The 25,377-nt window shown below is 41.9% G+C and overlaps 1 protein-coding gene across 2 annotated transcripts in view; it reads left to right on the top strand.

Moving 5' to 3' along the window:
• LOC124718874 (protein spindle-F) overlaps positions 1–23,961 on the top strand; it is a 132,645-nt gene extending 108,684 nt beyond the window's left edge. For both annotated transcript variants that reach the window (XM_047244511.1, XM_047244512.1), the window contains exon 8: positions 22,958–23,961. Coding sequence is in view for 1 of the 2 variants with exons in the window: in XM_047244512.1 (XP_047100468.1) it covers positions 22,958–22,981 (24 nt within the window). In the remaining variant the exon portion in view is untranslated. The remainder of the gene's footprint in view (positions 1–22,957) is intronic.
• The last annotated feature ends 1,416 nt before the right edge of the window (positions 23,962–25,377 follow it).

The raw sequence follows: 25,377 nt of genomic DNA on the forward strand, positions 1-25,377 counted from the left end.
CTCTCGAAACCTGGCGAGCAAGCTACACCGCGATGCAGAGCGCCTCTCTTGCAGAGTCTGCCACTTGAGTTTGCCAAACATCTCCGTAATGCTATCACGGTTACCAAATAACCCTGTGACGAAACGCGCTGCTCTTCTTTGGATCTTCTCTATCTCCTCCGTCAACCCGATCTGGTACGGATCCAACACTGATGAGCAATACTCAAGTATAGGTCGAACGAGTGTTTTGTAAGCCACCTCCTTTGTTGATGGACTACATTTTCTAAGGACTCTCCCAATGAATCTCAACCTGGTACCCGCTTTACCAACAATTAATTTTATATGATCGTTCCACTTCAAATCGCTCCGCATGCGTACTCCAAGATATTTTACAGAAGTAACTGCTACCAGTGTTTGTTCCGCTATCATATAATCATACAATAAAGGATCCTTCTTTCTATGTATTCGCAATACATTACATTTGTCTATGTTAAGGGTCAGTTGCCACTCCCTGCACCAAATGCCTATCCGCTGCAAATCTTCCTGCATTTCGCTACAATTTTCTAATGCTGCAACTTCTCTGTATACTACAGCATCATCCGCGAAAAGCCGCATGGGACTTCCGACACTATCTACTAGGTCATTTATATATATTGTGAAAAGCAATGGTCCCATAACACTCCCCTGTGGCACGCCAGAGGTTACTTTAACGTCTGTAGACGTCTCTCCATTGAGAACAACATGCTGTGTTCTGTTTGCTAAAAACTCTTCAATCCAGCCACACAGCTGGTCTGATATTCCGTAGGCTCTTACTTTGTTTATCAGGCGACAGTGCGGAACTGTATCGAACGCCTTCCGGAAGTCAAGAAAAATAGCATCTGCCTGGGAGCCTGTATCTAATATTTTCTGGGTCTCATGAACAAATAAAGTGAGTTGGGTCTCACACGATCGCTGTTTCCGGAATCCATGTTGATTCCTACATAGTAGATTCTGGGTTTCCAAAAACGACATGATACTCGAGCAAAAAACATGTTCTAAAATTCTACAACAGATCGACGTCAGAGATATATGTCTATAGTTTTGCGCATCTGCTCGACGACCCTTCTTGAAGACTGGGACTACCTGTGCTCTTTTCCAATCATTTGGAACCTTCCGTTCCTCTAGAGACTTGCGGTACACGGCTGTTGGAAGGGGGGCAAGTTCTTTCGCGTACTCTGTGTAGAATCGAATTGGTATCCCGTCAGGTCCAGTGGACTTTCCTCTGTTGAGTGATTCCAGTTGCTTTTCTATTCCTTGGACACTTATCTCGATGTCAGCCAGTTTTTCGTTTGTGCGAGGATTTAGAGAAGGAACTGCAGTGCGGTCTTCCTCTATGAAACAGCTTTGGAAAAAGGTGTTTAGTATTTCAGCTTTATGCGTGTCATCCTCTGTTTCAATGCCATCATCATCCTGGAGTGTCTGGATATGCTGTTTTGAGCCACTTACTGATTTAAAGTAAGACCAGAACTTCCTAGGATTTTCTGTCAAGTCGGTACATAGAATTCTACTTCCGAATTCACTGAACGCTTCACGCATAGCCCTCCTTACGCTAACTCTGACATCGTTTAGCTTCTGTTTGTCTGAGAGGTTTTGACTGCGATTAAACTTAGAGTGAAGCTCTCTTTGCTTTCGCAGTAGTTTCCTAACTTTGCTGTTGTACTACGGTGGGTTTTTCCCGTCCCTCACAGTTTTACTCGGCATGTACCTGTCTAAAACGCATTTTACGATTGCCTTGAACTTTTTCCATAAACACTCATTATTGTCAGTGTTGGAACAGAAATTTTCGTTTTGATCTGTTAGGTAGTCTGAAATCTGCCTTCTATTACTCTTGCTAAACAGATAAACCTTCCTCCCTTTTTTTATATTCCTACTAACTTCCATATTCAGGGATGCTGCAACGGCCTTATGATCACTGATTCCCTGTTCTGTACATACAGAGTCGAAAAGTTCGGGTCTGTTTGTTATCAGTAGGTCCTAGATGTTATCCCCACTAGTCGGTTCTCTGTTTAATTGCTCGAGGTAATTTTCGGATAGTGCACTCAGTATAATGTCACTCGATGCTCTGTCGCTACCACCCGTCCTAAACATCTGAGTGTCCCAGTCTATATCTGGTAAATTGAAATCTCCACCTAAGACTATAACATGCTGAGAAAATTTATGTGAAATGTATTCCAAATTTTCTCTCAGTTGTTCTGCCACTAATGCTGCTGAGTCGGGAGGTCGGTAAAAGGAGCCAATTATTAACCTAGCTCAGTTGTTGAGTGTAACCTCCACCCATAATAATTCACAGGAACTATCCACTTCTATTTCACTACAGGATAAACTACTAGTAACAGCGACGAACACTCCACCACCGGTTGCATGGAATCTATCTTTTCTGAACAACGTCTGTATTTGTAAAAATTTTGGCAGAATTTATCTCTGGCTTCAACCAGCTTTCTGTACCTATAACGATTTCGTCTTTGGTGCTTTATATCAGCGCTTGAAGTTCCGGTACTTTACCAACGCAGCTTGGACAGTTTACAATTACAATACCGATTGCTGCTAGGTCCCCGCATGTCCTGACTTTGCCCTGCACCCGTTGAGGCTGTTGCCCTTTCTGTACTTGCCCAAGGCCATCTAACCTAAAAAACCGCCCAGCCCACGCCACACAACCCCTGCTACCCGTGTAGCCACTTGTTGCGTGTAGTGGACTCCTGACCTATCCAGCGGAACCCGAAACCCCACCACCCTATGGCGCAAGTCGAGGAATCTGCAGCCCACACGGTCGCAGAACCGTCTCAGCCTCTGATTCAGACCCTCCACTCGGCTCTGTACCAAAGGTCCGCAGTCAGTCCTGTCGACGATGCTGCAGATGGTGAGCTCTGCTTTCATCCCGCTAGCGAGACTGGCAGTCTTCACCAAATCAGATAGCCGCCGGAAGCCAGAGAGGATTTCCTCGGATCCATAGCGACACACATCATTGGTGCCGACATGAGCGACCACCTGCAGATGGGTGCACCCTGTACCCTTCATGGCATCCGGAAGGACCCTTTCCACATCTGGAATGACTCCCCCCAGTATGCACATGGAGTGCACATTCGTTTTCTTCCCCTCTCTTGCTGCCATTTCCCTTAGGGGCCCCATTACGCGCCTGACGTTGGAGCTCCCAACTACCAGTAAGCCCACCCTCTGCGACCGCCCGGATCTTGCAGACTGAGGGGCAACCTCTGGAACAGGACAAGCAGCCATGTCAGGCTGAAGATCAGTATCAGCCTGAGACAGAGCCTGAAACCGGTTCGTCAGACAAACTGGAGAGGCCTTCCACTCAGCCCTCCGGAATGTCTTTCGTCCCCTGCCACACCTTGAGACAACCTCCCACTCTACCACAGGTGAGGGATCAGCCTCAATGCGGGCAGTATCCCGGGCAACCACAGTCGTAGTCCGATCGGGGGATGCGTGGGACGAGCTGGCCGTCCCCGACAAACCCCCATCCGGAACACCACAGTGATGCCCATTGGCAACAGCCTCAAGCTGTGTGACCGAAGCCAACACTGCCTGAAGCTGGGAGCGAAGGGATGCCAACTCAGCCTGCATGCGAACACAGCAGTTGCAGTCCCTATCCATGCTAAGAACTGTTGTGCAAAGAATGTCTGAACTAATCTACAGAGAGCGCCTGTCTCATACATCTTGCTCACCAGATGGTAGAGTTTTGTCAGGACTGGCTCTCCCAAGGTTGTCAGTAGTTCTAATGTAATGTTGCCTTGTTTCGACTCAGGTCTTTGAGTGCTCTGTCAAACTCTTCATGCAATATCATATCTCCCAATTCATCTTCACTTACATCCTCTTCTAGTTCCATAATATTGTCCTCAAGTACATCGCCCTTGTGTAGGCCCTCTATATACTCCTTCCACCTTTCTGCTTTCCCTTCTTTGCTTAGAACTGGGTTTCCATCTGAGCTCTTGATATTCAAGCAAGTGGTTCTCCTTTCTCCAAAGGTCTCTTTAATTTTCCTGTAGGCAGTATCCATCTTATTCGTAGTGAGATAAGCCTCTACATCCTTACATTTGTCGTCTAGCCATCCCTGCTTAGCCATTTTGCACTTCCTGTCGATATCATTTTTGAGACGTTTGTATTCCTTTTTGCCTGCTTCATTTACTGCGTTTTTATATTTTCTCCTTTCATGAATTAAATTCAATATTTCTTCTGTTGCCCAAGGGTTTCTACTAGCCCTCATCTTTTTACCTTTACCTTCACCTTCACCTTCACTGTTTCATCCCTCAAAGCTACCCATTCTTCTTCTACTGTATTTCTTTCCCCCATTCCTGTCAATTGTTCCCTTATGTTCTCCCTGAAACTGTGTAAAACCTCTGGTTCTTTCAGTTTATCCAGGTCCCATCTCCTTAAATTCCCGCCTTTTTGCAGTTTCTTCAGTTTTAATCTACTGTTAATAACCAATAGATTGTGGTCAAAGTCCACATCTGCCCCTGGAAATGTCTTACAGTTTAAAACCTGGTTCCTAAATCTCTGTCTTACCATTATATAATCTATTTGATACCTTTTAGTATCTCCAGGGTTCTTCCATGTATACAACCTTCTTTCATGATTCTTAAACCAAGTATTAGCTATGATTAAGTTATGCTCTGCGCAAAATTCTATCAGGCGTCTTCCTCTTTCATTTCTTAGCCCCAATCCGTATTCACCTACTATGTTTCCTTCTCTTCCTTTTCCTACTGACGAATTCCAGTCACCCATGACTATTAAATTTTCGTCTCCCTTCACTACCTGAATAATTTCTTTTATCTCGTCATACATTTCATCAATTTCTTCATCATCTGCAGAGCTAGTTGGCATATAAACTTGTACTACTGTAGTAGGTGTGGGCTTCGTGTCTATCTTGGTCACAATAATGCGTTCACTATGCTGTTTGTAGTAGCTTACCTGTACACCTACTTTTTTATTCATTATTAAACCTACTCCTGCATTACCCCTATTTGATTTTGTATTTATAACCCTGTATTCACCTGACCAGAAGTCTTGTTCGTCCTGCCACCGAACTTCACTAATTCCCACTATATCTAACTTTAACCTATCCATTTCCCTTTTTAAATTTTCTATCCTACCTGCCCGATTAAGGGATCTGACATTCCACGCTCCGATCCGTAGAACGCCAGTTTTCTTTCTCCTGATAACGACGTCCTCCTGAGTAGTCCCCACCCGGAGATCCGAATGGGAGACTATTTTACCTCCGGAATATTTTACCCAAGAGGACGCCATCATCATTTAACCATACAGTGAAGCTGCATGCCCTCGGGAAAAATTACGGCTGTAGTTTCCCCTTGCTTTCAGCGGTTCGCAGTACCAGAACAGCAAGGCCATTTTGGTTAGTGTTACAAGGCTAGATCAGTCAATCATCCAGACTGTTGCCCCTGCAACTACTGAAAAGGCTGCTGCCCCTCTTCAGGAACCACACGTTTGTCTGGCCTCTCAACAGATACCCCTCCGTTGTGGTTGCACCTACGGTATGGCTATCTGTATCGTTGAGGCACGCAAGCCTCCCCACCAACGGCAAGGTCCATGGTTCATGGGGGGAGGATAAACATGATAGGATACATATTCTTCCGCATTTGCTGTTGTCTCACTCTAGTTTCGTAGTTTATTAGGCAGACAGGATTTATATGAGATAGCAGCAAACACGAAAGAATACATGGCAAAATGTTTATATTCGTATTATTCTTATGGTGAAGAGAATACTGCATGTGATCACATTTCATCAGGTTCCTATTAGCAACAGTCTTGCCAGTCGGATTTTCGTAGTACATTGAAATTGTGCTACATTCGAAGATGAACAATACGGAATTTGTTTTTACTTCATTGGATAATGTAAGAAAATGCAGTGGTCGAAACTCGGGGCGGAGAAAAAAAAGCTCGTCTTCCACCTTCTCTCTCTCTCTCTCTCTCTCTCTCTCTCTCTCTCTCTCTCTCTCTTTTTAACTGATGCTGAGGTTTTGGCGCCAGTATTTATGTCTGTGCCTACAAAGCAAGCCTGTGTAGCACTACATATATTCGACGGCAGAAGTTAGTTGTGGCGGCACCTACCAACATTTTTCAGAACTTCCGCTTGCTTTGCACTCGATTCTAAGCAGCTGGCGGTTCTTTGGATTACAAAAACCGGAAAAAAAGTGCGGCTTAGATTCGAGTAAATATGGTAGGCCTGTAAGGCCTTCATCAAACACACACAAACACACACACACACACACACACACACACACACACACAAATGCCACTCATACAAAGTCATGTGTGTGTGAGTTGAGTGTGTGCGTGTGCTTGTTGTCTATTTTTGCCATAGGCTTTATGGGTGGAAAGCTTTTATTGTTGTGCCTATTTGTGACTCTGCATCTCCTCTATATGGTGAGTGGTAACTTTCCTTTTCATGATGTTGTTACATTCCGTCCTGGATTTTCCCTTGTTTGGTTTTATTCTGTTTAATGTTCTCCTTCACGGTGCAACGATCAACTCGGTGGTGCATTGTGTTACCCTCAGGAAACTAAAGAAATGACTTCTGCACGTTTGTCGCCACAAAAATATAAACAAACTTCTCGTCGTCCGTGGCAACGCAGGGACTCGCACAAATCGCTGCGCTGGACTGTTCTTCCTCGATCACACTGTGCCTTCCAGCTTCCGTCTGTTTGGGTCAATGAAGGATCCATTGTTTGAGAAATGGCACTCTGACGATGGGGAGATTATCGATGCAGCAAGATGTCGGCTCCCGTGTCGACCGGTAGAGTGATTCTGTATTGGTGTACGGGCTCTCCTAGTAAGGTGGTTCGAGGCTGTCGCATTGAACGGAGATTGTGTTGAAAAATTGTTTCGTAGCCGAGAGAGTTGGGAATAATATGGTGTATTGGAATCCTGAATAAAACCGACCTGCTTTAATTTTGAATGCCCCCATATTTTGAGGCAGTTATCAACTAGTGGCTCTTCTTCGTAGTGGAAAAAATTCGTATTACTGCCATAAGTTGCCTCTAATGAACATGCGTTATTGATGATGACTAGTTGTGGTAGGAAGTTTAATCTTTAGGCCTACATGATGACAAAAATGTCTTTGTAGGACGGATTACATGTAAAATGTCTATGTGAATCATCATTTACAAATGGGAGACCTACATCATATAACTGTGGCAGACCTGTTTTTTTTATCTAATATGAAGAATGTATGACAGCACTACTGAGGTTTTGATATAAATTTTATTGAGCAAGACTATCGTTAAGTTATATGCCATGTTTTATGTATAGGCCTGTCCTACCAAAATGTTTTTATCAACTCGAAAATGGTGCTTCCTTTTGAATCTTGTTGACACTGAAGTATTATTCGCTAAAAGCAGGTTAATGGTGGTAATGCAAATTTCTTCAAATATGTTAGAAACTAAAGCACGTTTTACAATGAATGTTGTAGGTTAGTATTGCAGGTGTGATAATTATGGTATCTCACCCTTTTTGGGCTTATTCTATATGTACATCAGGGAGAAAAATGGGTTTTTATTGTTGTTCTAGCCTTATCTGATTACTTCCGTACTGACCTATCTGTGCTCTATCTGCACATGAATTAATTGTAGACTGTGGTTCGATTCCTAGATATTACAGCTTTGGATCTTGTTTAGGTGACAAATCACTGTGTATTCTGCAGACTGTAGATGCTGTAGTGTTTACTTTACGTATAGAATATGCAAAATAAAAATGAAACATAATGTCATATAAAATGAAACTTTAATCAGTTATCCACTTTAGACACTAAAAAAGTTCTGGAACGCTTAGGGTTTTCTCTTTTTCTTTTATTAGTTCTTGCGGTCAAATTCTTGCAGTAACATTGAATGAACATTTCTGGAAAAATGAAGAAAGTAATCTGACTCAGTGACAGTTTGACATCGAAGGCCATGAGGTGGTGAATTACTGTGACAGTGTTTACAAACAGAGAAGGCTGAAAGTTCAAAATTGTGACTCTTATCTAGAAACTAAGGCACAGAAAACTTAAAAGACACAATGACACCTTCATAAATATATGTCGTTTCCTCTTTCTAAATACTCTTTGGAAGCATTTATTATTTGATTGCATTGGTATCAATGTCTACATTGCTGATATTTTGCCTAAGGCTTCTGAAAGTTAGTTCATTTGTAGTTTGTATTTGCAGTATGAGTGCTTTTAGTGCAAGCTAAGTAAAGTGTTACACAAACTTCAAACATGTCTAAAGCAGGAGATTATCTCTAGCTCTTTTGAAGTGTTGTACAGGAACTACGTTATAGTATTTTGTGACAGTGTATACACCTAGGAGAACTGTCCTGTTGGAAGATAAAATTGTTCTTGCCTAGATTTATAATCTGCCAGCTGCCATATGTGTTGGAAGGTACGTCATTTACTACCGTTTCCAATCTAAATTTCCCTTCATTATATCAGTACGTCAAGTAGTCCATTATTCCTTCAGTGGAAAGTAGGTTTCCAATTGCAGTCCAGCTTGTTATACACACCCAAACAAGCACTGACACCTCCATATTTTATGCTAGGAATTACTCTACATGTTTGGTGTAAAGTTAAAAAATTGTGTTTTTGCATTAGAATATCGTGGAATGCGCTGTGTTTATGTACTACTTATTTTATTTTGTCTGTAAGACCATATAACAAAAACTGTTCTGTTCATGTTTGTGGTTCCTTTCCCCCAACTAAGTATTTATGATTTTGAATACAATGTTATTCAAGGCAAGCCGTATATGAACTCAGTAGATGCGCAACTACAGCTTTATTCAGTGGAAAGCTATAAAACTCATTTGTACTGATTACCGCCGAGACACTTTTTACTGTTTTTGCCATATATTAATTTTGAACATATGTTCTGGCAATGAACCAAGTGTGCAGCCATTTAAGGTTGCATATTTATACAGGCAACTGTCGCCTGTTACCATTCATTTCGTGCACCTAACAGCTGCGTTTCAGACAGCGAAAACTGCTGTTGGTGATGGGCAGCTTAACCTGCTAGCTGAACTCCCAAGGAATAGTTCTTACACAGACAGTACATTGATTTTCGTATCTAGTGGAGGAAGAGGACAGCACATTTCAGCATGTTACGAGATTCGTGATAATTTGGATATCCCCCCCCCCCCCCCCCCCAAGCGAGATAAATTCCCTCCCCTAAGTGAAACTATCCTGGGGAATGTTGATGCCATACCAGATCCACTTAAAAAAAAAAAATCCTGAAGGCTGCAAATAAATATCACGTGTGGAACAGGTATCGAATTTGAGGATGACATTTTATCGTGAGTCGACTTACTACTTCCCTTATTCACTCTCGGTTATATCTCAGCACCGTGTTTGATACTTTTTAATGTTTCTAGAATGAAATTTTCACTCTACAGCGGAGTGTGGGCTGACCGTCTCCTAAGGAGCCTTTTTAATGTTGTCTGTGAACATAACAATGTGCTACACTGGCATCCACACCATCTACATAAAAAAAAGACTCATTTCTCGCATCACAGGAAATCGTCGAGTTATTCCTCCACCTCGAGGATCCTGCCATGTCTCGTTAATGGCAGTCTCGGAGATTCCTTCACCTGCTCGCAAATCGCGTGACCACAAACTTTCACCACCACAGTGTGACAGCTCAGCCATTTACTATTCCATTAACTGTGCTATATCACAGATTAGACTGTCATGGCATCTAACAATCTTTTCTCATCCTTTTCTGAACAGATCTTAATTTTGTCTGAACTATGTCATTTTTACAAAGTTTGAATGTGTTTGGGCTGTCAAAAGTAAATCCTCATAATTTATATCTTTCAATACATAAAAATTTGGAGAGAGATTTACGCTATGTATAGTGACAGCCATCATTAATGATTGTTTGTAATATCCATTCTTTTCAGCAGTTTTTGTTAGTGTCTTCTAGTGCAGTAGTCGCTAACACGGTGCACTTCCTCCAGCGGCCTGATACCACTACCGTGTCTGGGCCGTCTGGTGGCTGATACAGGGCTTTCAATTCAGCAGTTGTCTACACACGACGTTGGATTGCAGAACGTTAGTTAATGGTCAGATCTGGTGAGAAGCTTTAGGTTTTTTGAGGGTGTCGATGTACGAACAGAACTACCGTATTTACTCGAATCTAAGCCGCACTTCTTTCCTGGTTTTTGTAATCCAAAAAACCGCCTGGCTTAGAATCGAGTGCAAAGCAAGCAGAAGTTCTGAAAAATGTTGGGAGGTGCCGCCACAACTAACTTCTGCCGTCGAATATATGTAGCGCTACACAGGTATGCTTTGTAGGCACAAAGATAAATACTGGCGCCAAAACCTATGTGTCAGTAAATACATTTAAAAAAAAGATGGAAGATGAGCTTTTTTTCTCCGCCCCGAGTTTCGACCACTGCATTTTCGTACATTATCCAACGAAGTAAATACACATTTCGTATTGTTCATCTTCGAATGTAGAAGCATTTCAATGTACTACGAAAATCTGACTGGCAAGACTGTTTGGGATGTTTGTCAATATGGCCAACTCTATGTTCTGAATTTTTTCCTACCTGTGAGAACAGATGGTTGCTAATAGGAACTTGATGAATTGTGAATCACATGCAGTATTCTCTTCACCTTAAGAATAATATGAATATAAACATTTTGCCATGTATTCTTTCGTGTTTGCTGCTATCTCATTTAAAACCTGTCTGCCTAATAAACTACGAAACTAGAGTGAGACAACAGTAAATGCGGAAGAGTATACGTATCGTGTCATGTTTATATTCGTATTATTCTTATGCCTAATAGTGATACAGTCAGAAATGAAGCACGGCAACTGACTAGCTTTTTAAATCTTTTTTTAATATGACTCTAATTTCTGTGCAGAATGTAATGTACTAAAGAAACGCCTGCAAAGATTTACAAACGGAGAAAATTTTTCGCTACACTCTCGTTCAGAACATCTTCTATCATACGCAGTCTATTATTTGGTTCTTGTTGATCATTATCAAAGAAAGCAGCAGTGTAAGTTGCAACGAACAGCAGTCTCTTGGCATTGTTTCGCTAATGAGACGATTCCTCTCTCTTTTTTTTTTCTTTTTAAATTTTAAGCGGTGGAAGCGCGCACGCACAAAAGCAAGCCATGCCGCGAGCGGCGACAGGCCGTAAACACACACTATCAAAATGCGACAAACAATGCATGACACAGTACAGTAATGCATTTTCAGCTTAGCGTGACGTAAACACCTATAACAAAGAAAACGACACTTATCAGATCATAGCAAAATAAGCAATCGATTCAAACCAGACAAAGCACGTGAAAAAGGAAGGGTACCTGTATAAATACGGATGGAGCGCCTGACACACAGCAATGGCTACCTGGTAAAACTTAACTGCTAAGCTTACGACTCGAACCAAATTACTGTAGCTGTATCGTCATTCATTCGACCTAAATAGTGTCTCATATTACACTGGACCAACTTTGTTTCGATTTGGAGGTGCGGCCTAAAACTTTTCCCTCCCCTTGAATTTCGAGTCTCAAATTTCAGGAGCTGCTTAGATTCTGGACAATTTTTTTTTTTCCTTGATTTAGAGTCTCATTTTTCAGGTGCGGCTTAGATTCGAGTGCGGCTTAGATTCGAGTAAATACGGTAAGCGAGTCCTCCTCCTCCGAATGTTTCGCTGTGCAGAAAAGAGAAGCACAGTGACGTCTGGGAGTGAAATCCACTGCAGTTGTCATCTGGGGCTGATTTCTTCTGCTCCTCAGTTTGTGCAGCACAGACTGTCCACGGATAGGGAAAACTGTTAAAATATAAGGGGGTGGCATAGAAAGTCAGTACTTACCTCCAAGAGGTGAAGTTATTGGTGGCAGTACGGGTGTTCAAGCTTTTCCTTGAAGCAGAGATTCATTTGTTGAATTTTTTTCGGCCTCGGCTCTTTGGGCAGTTTCCACCGGGACGACTGGGCCTCAGTTTCAGCGTCATAGCTGTATATCCATGTTTTGTCACGTGTTATAACCGTCATTGGAAGTTGTGGATTGTTGTCATGAATGACATTTTCAAAATTGTCCTTACTAATCACTAGTTCTCCTAACATCTCTCACATAAGTAACTGACTAATTTGTGCCAATATTTGTTGCAGTTCCTCACAGTTGCCTGTCATTAAACTAACCAACTGAGGCTGTGACTTTGATACACTGCTGACAGATTCTTTTGTTGCAAAAATATTTGAAGTGGTCAGACATTCTCTGTTCACAGTTTCTGTTCTGTACAATAGGAGCAACACTGCAAGCATTCCCCATTTATTGCAATTTGTAATAAACCTCGATGCTTGTTTTTCGTGCCATTGCATTGTGACGTAAACCTTAAAACGCTCGACATTTCAAAGCAGACAAATCTGCTTGAGCTAGGCTACACGGCACTTCTCTGCGTTTCTCCGTGTGTGTGTGTATGTGAGTATTTTTTACACGTATAAAGAACACCTCAATAAACTGCTGTTTGAATAAATACCTTTGACTGCCTGCTAGTGTGTCATGCAGATCATAACTAGGTGTGTGATCAAGACTGGCAGTTGATGAAAGTTTTTACTTGAACAACAGCTTATCCTCATGATGATGGGATGCTGTAAACATTTATGAGTTGATAATTTTTAACACACAGTTTTAAAGGTGTCCACAGAACTTTACAAGTTCATGTTGTATTAATTTTTTGATACTGTGATTGAGTATACTTCCAGCTAATGTGGCCAAGAGTCAGGTGAGGTCTTTAAAATGTGTACCTACTTTGGAACACATTCATGTGTATTACTAATGATGTGGTATGTGATACAAAAGTTGCATTCTGTATACAGCTCACTACAGCACAAGGCTGAGACGACATTTTGTGTATTCTCATCTCTCTGTACCATGTTTTTGTTATACAAAGTGTGATCAAAAAGTGATGGCCATTTTTATTTTCCTTTACCCATTGGCAGGCCAAGGGGGTTTTACTTTCCACTAAACATATTTCCTTACAGGGTTTAAGGGAATATCTGTCCCACTTCTTCATACTCCTGGCATCTAGTGACAGTCCACTACACAAGCTGCAGTTTGTTTGTTGTGAAATATAGCCTTCTGAACTGTGGGAAGTATATGTTTTAATGGTTATTGGGAAGTATGGTTACCAGCACTGTAGTTTCTGGAAGGAGCTCGGGAAGTGTACTTACCACAAAATTAATCTGTCATTTGTGGTCCTTGGGAAGCATACTTACCACCAACTTAGGAGTATCCCAAAGCTTATGGGAATATGTTTTACCACCTCTGTCTATGCCTGACATCGTCTGACAGTACAGAGCACGAGGTGTATGAGAAGTGCTACAACAATCAGTTTCTGTTTATTGTGGGATCACTACTGTTGTCTGAACACATTCCTTCACTTCTGCAATATACATTACTTTGACCTGTGTCAGCTCATACCTTTTCTGCATGATAAAGTTTCAAGGATTGTTTTCACATTGTAGTAAGTAAACTTTAATATCGGTAAAAAATAAAACATAAAATAAAAGCAGAAAACACTGTTCATTATTTTTTTATGTGTAATGGCAACACAGAACAGCACACAAAAGGGAAGTGGGAAATCCATTTACCACCAGTTTTAATACTTCACAAAGGTACCACCATAGTTTTAGGTCCTAAATCACAAAATTATCAAAAAATAAATACAGCCATTTTATCACATTTCTAATAGAATAGCAAAAAAATTATCTTCACTGAGTTGCTACAAAAAATGCACCCGTGAAAGGGTTGAAGCATCTTTTTTATTCATCAAGTACTACTTTGTCCCCTTCAAAGTAATCCTCCTCAGATACAATACACTTGTGCTAGTGCATTTACCAATATTGGAAGCACTTCTGGAACTCACTTTTCATTACGGTGTTAAGCTCTTCCAGCAATTCTGTTTTTATCTCACCAATGGTGGCAAAATGACATCCTTGCATGGTTTTGTTAAGCCTCTGAAATTCAAAGAAGCTGCAGGGGACCATGCCCGACAAATATGGTGACTCGGACAACTTAACAGTTTTGTTTTTTGCAAAAATATCATGAACAGTCACTGAGCTGTGAGGGGGAGCATTATTGTGAGCAGTTTTTATGAGTGGTTTTGTTACAATTCTGGCCCGGTTAATGCAAGTGGCACATAAGTTCCGCATAGTATTCCTTATTAACTGTACGACCGTAAGGCAGGAAGTCGTGATGTACTGTCCCATTGTAACTGAAGAAACTGTGAGAACCTTCACACGTGATGAAACTTGCCAAACTTTTTTCTAGACAGGCTTGAGGCAGTTTCCATTGGGAAGATTGGGCCTCGGTTTCAACATCATACCATTATACCCATGTTTTGTCATCTGTTATAGTCTTCTTTAGAATTTCTGGATCATTGTCAGCTTCATTCAGCAATTGCTGTGCAGTGTCATTTTTGGCTGAAATTGAACAATTTTGGAACAAACATTGCTGCTTCATGTTTCGTGCCCAAAACATCTGAAAAAATTGCTTGGTGTAGCCAAAAGATTTGCCATCATCAGCAACCTCTCTGATGATGATACAGTGATTATCCAGAACCATTTTCTTTATGTCTTCTACATTGTCATCAGTAATTGACGTGCTGGGGCATCCGGGGCAGTCGTCACCTTCAATGTCTTCTCGACCCTTTTTGAAGTGTTTATATCATTTGTAAACCCTCGTCTTACTTGTAGTAGACTTGCCAAAATCCACAGTCGACATTTCAAATGTGATGCTGCACTTTATTACATTTTTCAAGCAAAATTAAATGCAGTTTGTTTTGAGCCACCTTTTTTGAGAGTAAAAATTAACTGAGCATGCTAAAACACACACGACCTCTTCGACTCTCAACAGTAAACTAAATATTCAAAACAGTTGAAAATGCAAATATACATCAGGAACATGTGTATGAACAATATAAAAGAGTTTGAAAATGGGATGTATAAAGCCTGCAAAATTAAAAAATCTATTACTTTTTTATCACACTTCATATACACTGACGGTATAAAGTGCCAGGTATTTCTGCTCGAACGGTTCTCGGGTGTAATGCTGAATATTGTTGTAGAAACCGTACAGTATCTGGTTCAAATGGCTATAAGCACTGTGGGACTTAACATCTGAGGTCATCAGTCCCCTAGAACTTAGAACTCCTTAAACCTAACCATCCTAAGGACGTCACACACATCCGTGCCGAGGCAGGATTTGAACCTGCGACTGTAGCGGCAGTGTGGTTCCGGACTGGAGCGCCTAGAACTGCTCGGCTACAGCGGCCGGCTACAGTGTCTGGATAAGGAACAAAAAGTGTGGAGGGGAAGTAATTTTCTCTTCTGACTCGACTTCCTGGAAATCTGTCATTAAAGAAATGTGCACAGACAATGTCTCAGTTGACGAAGACGAGGGATTTTAGCCCTGCGGTGTGGGGGAAGCTGTGGAGAGTGCTAACAGTGGAAGGTCTCCAGACTGTGTTATTGGACTGGTTTTTTGAAACTGCCTCTACAGTGGTGGTTAGGGTCCCAGGTATCGCACCCTACAGCCATTTATCCTGGCAAGCCCTCATTCGTGAGCGGTAGGCAAAAAGGAATTTCTTGTGATACACAGTTGTTGTTGTTGTTGTTGTTGTTGTGGTCTTCAGTCCTGAGACTGGTTTGATGAAGCTCCCCATGCTACTCTATCCTGTGCAAGCTTTTTCATCTCCCAGTACCTACTGCAACCTACATCCTTCTGAATCTGCTTAGTGTATTCATCTCTTGGTCTCCCTCTACGATTTTTACCCTCCACGCTGCCCTCCAATACTAAATTGGTGATCCCTTGATGCCTCAGAACATGTCCTACCAACCGATCCCTTCTTCTGGTCAAGTTGTGCCACAAACTTCTCTCCTCCCCAATCCTATTCAATACCTCCTCATTAGTTATGTGATCTACCCATCTAATCTTCAGCATTCTTCTGTAGCACCACATTTCGAAAGCTTCTATTCTCTTCTTGTCCAAAGTATTTATCGTCCATGTTTCACTTCCATACATGGCTACACTCCATACGAATACTTTCAGAAATGACTTCCTGACACTTAAATCAATACTGGATGTTAACAAATTTCTCTTCTTCAGAAACGCTTTCCTTGCCATTGCCAGCCTACATTTTATATTCTCTCTACTTCGACCATCATCAGTTATTTTGCTCCCCAAATAGCAAAACTCCTTTACTACTTTAAGTGCCTCATTTCCTAATCTAATTCCCTCAGCATCACCCGACTTAATTAGACTACATTCCATTATCCTTGTTTTGCTTTTGTTGATGTTCATTTTATATCCTCCTTTCAAGACACTGTCCATTCCATTCAACTGCTCTTCCAAGTCCTTTGCTGTCTCTGACAGAATTACAATGTCATCGGTGAACCTCAAAGTTTTTATCTCTTCTCCATGAATTTTAATACCTACCCCGAATTTTTCTTTTGTTTCCTTTACTGCTTGCTCAATATACAGATTGAACAACATCGGGGAGAGGCTACAACCCTGTCTTACTCCCTTCCCAACCACTGCTTCCCTTTCATGTCCCTCGACTCTTATAACTGCCATCTGGTTTCTGTACAAATTGTAAATAGCCTTTCGCTCCCTGTATTTTACCCCTGCCACCTTTAGAATTTGAAAGAGAGTATTCCAGTCAACATTGTCAAAAGCTTTCTCTAAGTCTACAAATGCTAGAAACGTAGGTTTGCCTTTCCTTAATCTTTCTTCTAAGATAAGTCGTAAGGTCAGTATTGCCTCACGTGTTCCAGTGTTTCTACGGAATCCAAACTGATCTTCCCCGAGGTTGGCTTCTACTAGTTTTTCCATTCGTCTGTAAAGAATTCGTGTTAGTATTTTGCAGCTGTGACTTATTAAGCTGATTGTTCGGTAATTTTCACATCTGTCAACACCTGCTTTCTTTGGGATTGGAATTATTATATTCTTCTTGAAGTCTGAGGGTATTTCGCCTGTTTCATACATCTTGCTCACCAGATGGTAGAGTTTTGTCATGACTGACTCTCCCACGGCCGTCAGTAGTTCCAATGGAATATTGTCTACTCCGGGGGCCTTGTTTCGACTCAGGTCTTTCAGTGCTCTGTCAAACTCTTCACGCAGTATCGTATCTCCCATTTCATCTTCATCTACATCCTCTTCCATTTCCATAATATTGTCCTCAAGTACATCGCCCTTGTATAGACCCTCTATATACTCCTTCCACCTTTCTGCTTTCCCTTCTTTGCTTAGAACTGGGTTTCCATCTGAGCTCTTGATATTCATACAAGTCGTTCTCTTATCTCCAAAGGTCTCTTTAATTTTCCTTTAGGCGGTGTCTATCTTACTCCAAGTGAGACAAGCCTCTACATCCTTACATTTGTCCTCTAGCCATCCCTGCTTAGCCATTTTGCACTTCCTGTCGATCTCATTTTTGAGACGTTTGTATTCCTTTTTGCCTGTTTCACTTACTGCATTTTTATATTTTCTCCTTTCATCAATTAAATTCAATATTTCTTCTGTTACCCAAGGATTTCTACTAGCCCTCGTCTTTTTACCTACTTGATCCTCTGCTGCCTTCACTACTTCATCCCTCAAAGCTACCCATTCTTCTTCTACTGTATTTATTTCCCCCATTCCTGTCAATTGCTCCCTTATGCTCTCCCTGAATCTCTGTACAACCTCTGGTTCTTTTAGTTTATCCAGGTCCCATCTCCTTAAATTCCCACCTTTTTGCAGTTTCTTCAGTTTTAATCTACAGGTCATAACCAATAGATTGTGGGCAGAGTCCACATCTGCCCCTGGAAATGTCTTAAAATTTAAAACCTGGTTCCTAAATCTCTGTCTTACCATTATATAATCTATCTGATACCTTTTAGTATCTCCAGGGTTCTTCCATGTATACAACCTTCTTTCATGATTCTTAAACCAAGTGTTAGTTATGATTATGTTGTGCTCTGTGCAAAATTCTACCAGGCGGCTTCCTCTTTCATTTCTGTCCCCCAATCCATATTCACCTACTATGTTTCCCTCTCTCCCTTTTCCTACACTCGAATTCCAGTCCCCCATGACTATTAAATTTTCGTCTCCCTTCACAATCTGAATAATTTCTTTTATTTCATCATACATTTCTTCAATTTCTTCGTCATCTGCAGAGCTAGTTGCATATAAACTTGTACTACTGTAGTAGGTGTGGGCTTCGTGTCTATCTTGACCACAATAATGCGTTCACTATGCTGTTTGTAGTAACTTACCCGCATTCCTATTTTCCTATTCATTATTAAACCTACTCCTGCATTACCCCTATTTGATTTTGTGTTTATAACCCTGTAGTCACCTGACCAGAAGTCTTGTTCCTCCTGCCACCGAACTTCACTAATTCCCACTATATCTAACTTCAACCTATCCATTTCCCTTTTTAAATTTTCTAACCTACCTGCCCGATTAAGGGATCTGACATTCCACGCTCCGATCCGTAGAACGCCAGTTTTCTTTCTCCTGATAACGACATCCTCTTGAGTAGTCCCCGCCCGGAGATCCGAATGGGGGACTATTTTACCTCTGGAATATTTTACCCAAGAGGACGCCATCATCATGTAATCATACAGTAAAGCTGCATGCCCTCGGGAAAAATTACGGCTGTAGTTTCCCCTTGCTTTCAGCGGTTCGCAGTACCAGCACAGCAAGGCCGTTTTGGTTATTGTTACAAGGCCAGATCAGTCTATCATCCAGACTGTTGCCCTTGCAACTACTGAAAAGGCTGCTGTCCCTCTTCAGGAACCACACGTTTGTCTGGCCTCTCAACAGATACCCCTCCGTTGTGGTTGCACCTACGGTACGGCTATCTGTATCGCTGAGGCACGCAAGCCTCCCCACCAACGGCAAGGTCCATGGTTCATGATACACAGGACCATTTAAAATGATAGTTTTCAAAATGGCTGTTAAGCCATTGAGCTGCTATGCTGAAGATGGTGGGTTTGAATCAAAGTGTGTGTCATATTTTTTTATCTTTATTAAAATGACTATTTATTCAATTAAACAATGGAAAATTCAGGATGTAATGTAACGATGTTACGAAAAAGATAGTCGCTACTAGTGGGGACGCTGAGTCGCAGGTAGGCATGCTGTTGAGAGGTTAGGTAGTGGAAAAAGATAAAAGTAAAAAGACTACGGGTGTGGTGGTGGAATAGAGGGCTGTGTACTGCTGGAATGGGAACAGGGAAGGTGCCAGATGGGTAAGGACTGTGACAAACGAAGGTTGAGGTGGGAACGTTGCTTATGTTGCAGGGAGAGTTTCTACCTGCGCAATTCGGAAAAGCTGTTGTCGGTGGGAAGGATCCAGATGGCACAGGCTGTGAAGTAGTTACTTAAATGAGGAATGTCACGTCGGATAACGGGGTGGTCCAGTTGTTTCTTGGCCACAGTTTGTTGATGGCCATTCGTGCAGACGGACAGCCTGTTCCTTGGAGAATGCAGCACATTGGTTGCAGCTGAGCTTGTACATCACGTGACTGATTTCAAAGGTCATCATCATCATCATCATCATCATCATCATCATCAGTGTTCTGCCTAAAGGCAGGTTTTCACATGGTAGTTCTCCTGGCTGCCCGATCTTCTGCCATCCTCTTCAGGTCTGTATAATTTCCTCTTCCCTTTATGTCGTCTATCGCCTTGTATCTCCTTCTGCCTCTGTCTTCTCCCACAAACCAATCCTTCCAAAGCATCAACTAGCAAGCACTCCCTTTTCAATGAATGTCCCAACCAGTTCTTTTTCTTTTCTCTTACAACCTTCAGCAGACATCTTCTCTCACCAACCCTTTCCAATACTCTTTCATTTCTCACTCTTTCTATCCAGCTTATTCTCTCCATTGTCCTCCACATCCACATCTCAAATGCTTCTAACCTTTTTTCATCCTCTCGTCTCAGTGTCCGTGTTTCTGCCCCATATAGCGCCTTACTCCAGACAAAACATTTGCCAAGCCTTTTCCTTAGTCCTTTATCTAATTTACCACATAAGAGTCTCCTCTTTCTGTCGAATGCCTGCTTCGCTATGGCAGTTTGGGTTTCACCTCCTCGTGACATCTCAAGTCTTCAGTTATTGTGATTCCGAGATATTTAAATTGACTTACTTGCCTAATGGTAGATTGTCCTGCGTCTTGTACTGATGACCATACTCTTTGTTTTTGCTGTGTTTATTTGCATCCCATATTCCACTCAAGCTTCATTCAGTTCTTTGAGCATGTTATTCACTGTCCGCTCACTTTCTGCCACCAATACCGTGTCATCAGCAAATCTTATACATTCTATTCTCTTTCCACCAATACGTATTCCTCTTTTCCCATCTAAACTTTTCGCAATAATCTCTTCGAGGTACACATTAAACGACAGTGGGGAAAGGCAACAACCTTGTCTAACACCTCTTCCAATGCTGCTTCCTTCTGACATTTCATTTCCAATCCTTATCCGTACTTTCTGGTGTAAATATAGATTCTGTATCAGTCGTCTCTCTTTCCAATCTACTCCTTTCCTCTTCAAGATATCCATCAGCTTGTTCCACTGAACTCTGTCAAAAACCTCCACTTCGACAGCTGCCACCCGTTCCGTACCGAGAAGTCCCTTCTGTACAGTCTAGCCGTTCGTGGCTGTCACATCTGTAGTGACGAGCAGTCCCTCTCGAAATATACCGAGGGTCTCACTGACACTTCGTAGACTGCAAATACCCTCCCGACCTTCTACAAAAACAGATCTCGCGTGCCAGTCTTTCCGGTCACCCACCGACTCTCAAAGTCCCACCGTCCAGCCACAGAAGAGGATTCCCCTCTTGACTCGGTACTACCCGGAACTGGAGCAACCGAATTAATTCTCCCCCAGAGTTTCGACTACCTCTCGTCGTGTCCCGAAATGAGAAACGTCCCATGCACTACCCGTCCCACAGTGGTATTCCACCGTCGGTCGAACCTACACAGTATTCTCGTCCGTCCCTACACGTCCCCCGCTCCCGAACCCTCGCCTTGCAACTCGTATCCCTGTGATAGACCTAGACGCGAGAGCTGTTCCGTACATCCTCCCACCACCGACTACTGCAGTCCTGACACAAAGATCGCCTATCTCGTCAAACGGGGCTACCTGTGAAACAAATCGTACGATGTACGAGCTAAGATGCAGCCACTGGGCCACATTCTACGACGGCACGACAACCGACAGCCCGTCCGTTGGCACGAATGCCCACAGACAAACTGTGGCCGAGAAACAGACGGACCACCCCGTTACTGAGCGTGTCACCCGACACGACGTTCTTCGCAGCAGAATATCTGGATCCTTACCGCCAACACCAGCTTTTCTGAATTGTGCAGGTGGGAACTCTCCTATTCACTGTCCTAAGCCCAGCTGTCTCCTTCCCTCTTTCCACTTCAGCACTACACAGCCCTTCATGCCCCCAGTGCACCCTCGGTCTTTTTACTTCTCTCCTTTCTGCTGTCCCCTCTTCCCCACCCTCCGTCTAACCTCCCGACTGCACCTAGCTGCCCTACCCTCTCTCCAATTTGTCCCTGTACTCCCCAGCACCCCTTGACTGTCCTCCAGCCGTACCCTACTATTCCTCCCTCTTCCGACCTCAGCTTCCTCCTTAACCCCACCACCTGGTTGCCTCTTCCATCAAATGCTTCTGCTAGCAATCTGGTTCCAGCTGCCAGTGACTATGGTCATGTGTGTGTGAGTTGGAATGTATCTCTGTATGATCTATTTTTGATGAAGACATTATTGGCTGAAAGTTCACTTTCCGGCAGTCATTTTTTTGTGTTCTGCTATACGGTGAGTAGCAACTATTGTTTTTCTATGTTATTATTTATTCAATTAATTGGTTTAAATGTACTTTCTCATTTATCATCCTTCGATGTGTCGTTAACCGTCATATTAACTTTTTTTATTCAGTCTCATTTTTACTTCCTAATATTCTGTTTATACTCGTTGTTATAGGTTCACAAACATTTATTTTTCATTACACATTGTACATTTTTAGATGGAATTGGTCATTCGAACATTTAAAACTTAAGTTTCTTCGTGCACCGTGGACAAAATATAAATGCTACCTTACTGCAATCGCATTTCTTCTTGGACAACTTCTTTGACATTACAAAATATTGTCTTTTCATTAGAGAAGTTCAATCCGTACCACACACACACGATCGTATCACTAAGCACAGGTGTGTATGTAATCCAGTTAGCACCTGAATGGATTTCTGTTTTGTATTTGCGTTTAGCAAATGCACAACCATTTCGATACGTATCTAAAATATGGCAGCAGACAGGACTCGAGCATACCAGCTAAATAAGTTAACCTTTCTTGTTATTTTCAGTCACAGAAACTCTTCTCCGACAATGACTCACGAACGACAGCTCACCAGGGTGAATGGCTGACGGGTGTGATACCCAGGACCCCAGAAAGTCAGTACCACCCCTGAGGACTTCCCACAGTAAGACGTTGTCACTCGCAGAGAAATGAATCTGGCAAGAATGTGGTGACAAAGCCTCACTAATATTACAGCTGGGACGGGCGGGTACGACTGTGAGCAAGTCCTCTTAGAACTGTGGCTCGCAGGTCGTCTTGTGTGCCCTGGACCTCTGGCTCTGTGCTCAGTTTCTCCAGCTGGGGTCTCCAGAAGTCTGCTTCACCTGCAACGGTGCCTCGCTAACGATCTAGTACACAAATTGGATCACCACTTCATCCCCCCCATAAACACGTGAAGATACGGCGTATGGCGGGGCGGCATCTGACGTTACGCCTGCGGGAACCGTTCGAGCAGTTATTGTGTCGGTAAAGCTTTGAATGACACAGTGAAATTTTTATTAGAATTACAGTCAGGTGTACATTTTTTATTTTGATAAATTTTGATTTACAAGTTAATTAATTAAAAAACTGTTTGCCTCTTTTTCAGTCCACCGTGTGTTCTATCATTTAGGAACACTCGTCTCTCCTTTCCGGAGGAGGGCACAACTCTGTGTCGAGGCATTGCGTACGTAATGTGACTTCCACTAGTTGTGGTGAACTTTTGAGAGTAGAAACCCTACGTGATGTGGGCCTCAAAGCTGTGTATTCGGTAGACTGTGTGTGAGGTCTGGGATAGACAGGCAGATACTGAAGTCACAGACCTGTTTGCAATGGTGCTAAATTTATTTCTGAAAAGGTTTCAACAAATATAGCTTATCTTAATACCAGATGTATCATAAAGTGAAACAAGTTTTCAAATTTATGAAGGTAAAAGTGTTTTTAAGAAGCAAGTCTTTCATTGTAAGTTGTTTGAAGCTGTGAAACAGTAATACACTTAATTCAATATTTGTCATGTTATACTTTTCCATGTGTTAAATTGTACTTATTTTTATTTGTTAGTGGGGATCTGGTATGTCCTCCCTCCTTTTATGTCTTTCAGTTTCATGCCTGTGTGTCTGTTGTTTTCTCCGATAGAGGAAATGTGTTGCAACATCTTAAAATGTGTCCATAAAGTCTGATATGTTTTATTGTGAAAGTTGCCTTACTGCCCATTTCTGTGTACAGCACACCTCATTTGCAACTTGTGTGTATGAGGTGAAAAAGTCATTACACTGTAGTGAGTGAATGTGTGTGTGTGTGTGTGTGTGTGTGTGTGTGTGTGTGTGTGTGTAAGGGTGGAGGGGGGCAGTTTAAATGACATCACAACTGAACCAAAGCCTTGTAACAGTGCACAGATACGATTTTCATAGATAAAAGAATGAAAGATTGATAAGAATAGCTTGTGCATACAAAGAGCAAAGTGGGCATTACAACAGATCTCAGTGTTTTATCCTTAGAGAACTCATGGGATTATTTTTTCCCCCCACAGTGACTATTTACTTTCATTGTTACATCTTTTATTTTGTGTGTAAATCTTAATATTTCCATAATAAAAAGAGAGATTGATTGTCATTTATTTCTTAAATAATGTATAACTTTCCTTAATGTTTTGATAATTGTTGTTAGGACAACAGTGACAGAGATAATTCCCTGTTTCTCAACGATTCTTTAGTAAGTTCATCATTAAAAAGTATAAAAGCAAGAAAGCAGTTAACTGAAGAAACTTCCAAGTCGAAGTACAATATAGTTTGTTGCTTGTCTAACAGAATACACAAATGATACTTAATCAACTTAATTCTTGGATGAACAATGCAGAGAGGAAAATGGAAAAAGAAGAGTGTCATCAGCTGTTATGAAATATATGGAACTGTAGTAGTTGTCAAGCAGACAGAATGCTATTTTTTAAAGAAAGTTATTAATGACTGACTGTGTTTCTCAGCATTCATTTGTAAATAAGTGTGTTGCAATTAACCTTGAGGGGGCCAATCTGTGCATTCCTCATCAATGATGAGCTTGTCATAAGACATTAATGAATGTAAATACATATAATAGCAATAGCAGCTTCACGTTCAAAACCTCTTGTTACCCATTACACAATAGGTGTCTACGGATTTGAAACCGCAGTTGAACAGAATGGATAGCGTCTCGAAAAGAGATTGTGAGATGAACAGTAGCAAAAGTAAAATGGGGTAGTGGAATGTACGTACATTATATCAGGAGCTGCTGAGATAATTAGATTAGCAAATGAGACACTTAAAGTCGTAGAAGAGTTTAGTTATTCGGGTAACGAGATTGCCGACAGTAGTCAAAATAAATTGCGAGACTGGCAATGGCGAGAAGATCATTTCTCAGAAGGGGAAATATGTTTACGTGGAAAATAAATTTAAATGTCGAAGTCTTTTCTGGAGGTATTTGCCTGGAGGGTAGCATTGTACGGAACTGAAATATGGACGGTAAACAGTCCGGACGAGAAGAGAATAGCTATCGAAATGCGGAACTAGATAAGGATGCTGAAAATTAGATGGGCAGTTTGACGAGCTGATGAGATTAGGGAAAGAAGAAATTTATGGCACGAGCTGACTAAAACCGGAGATCAGTTTGTGGGACACATCCCGAGACGTCGAGGAATCGGCAGTTTGGTAAGAGGAAGATCGAGGCTCGAATACGGTAAGCTTTTTGAAATGGCTGTGTAGGCTGCAGTAGTTATGCAGAGATGAAGGGACTTTCGTAGGATAGACTACAACTGCACCTACATCTACATCCGTACTCTGCGTACACCACAAAGAGCACGGCACGTAGCACAGTTCACCTACTTTCTTTCTTCGTCTGTCGTTCTCGGTGTCGACCTACTGGCTGAAAAAAATAGGGGGTGGATGTACGGTACTGTTTACTGTAAATGGTGTAGACGACAGATGCACAGATGCATTTCACAGTCTTTTACTTTCACTTTTCACAGCCTGCCAATAATACAGTTACATACAGCCAGTG

The sequence above is a fragment of the Schistocerca piceifrons genome, chromosome 10 (assembly GCF_021461385.2).
Source record: "Schistocerca piceifrons isolate TAMUIC-IGC-003096 chromosome 10, iqSchPice1.1, whole genome shotgun sequence".
Lineage (NCBI taxonomy): Eukaryota > Metazoa > Arthropoda > Insecta > Orthoptera > Acrididae > Schistocerca > Schistocerca piceifrons.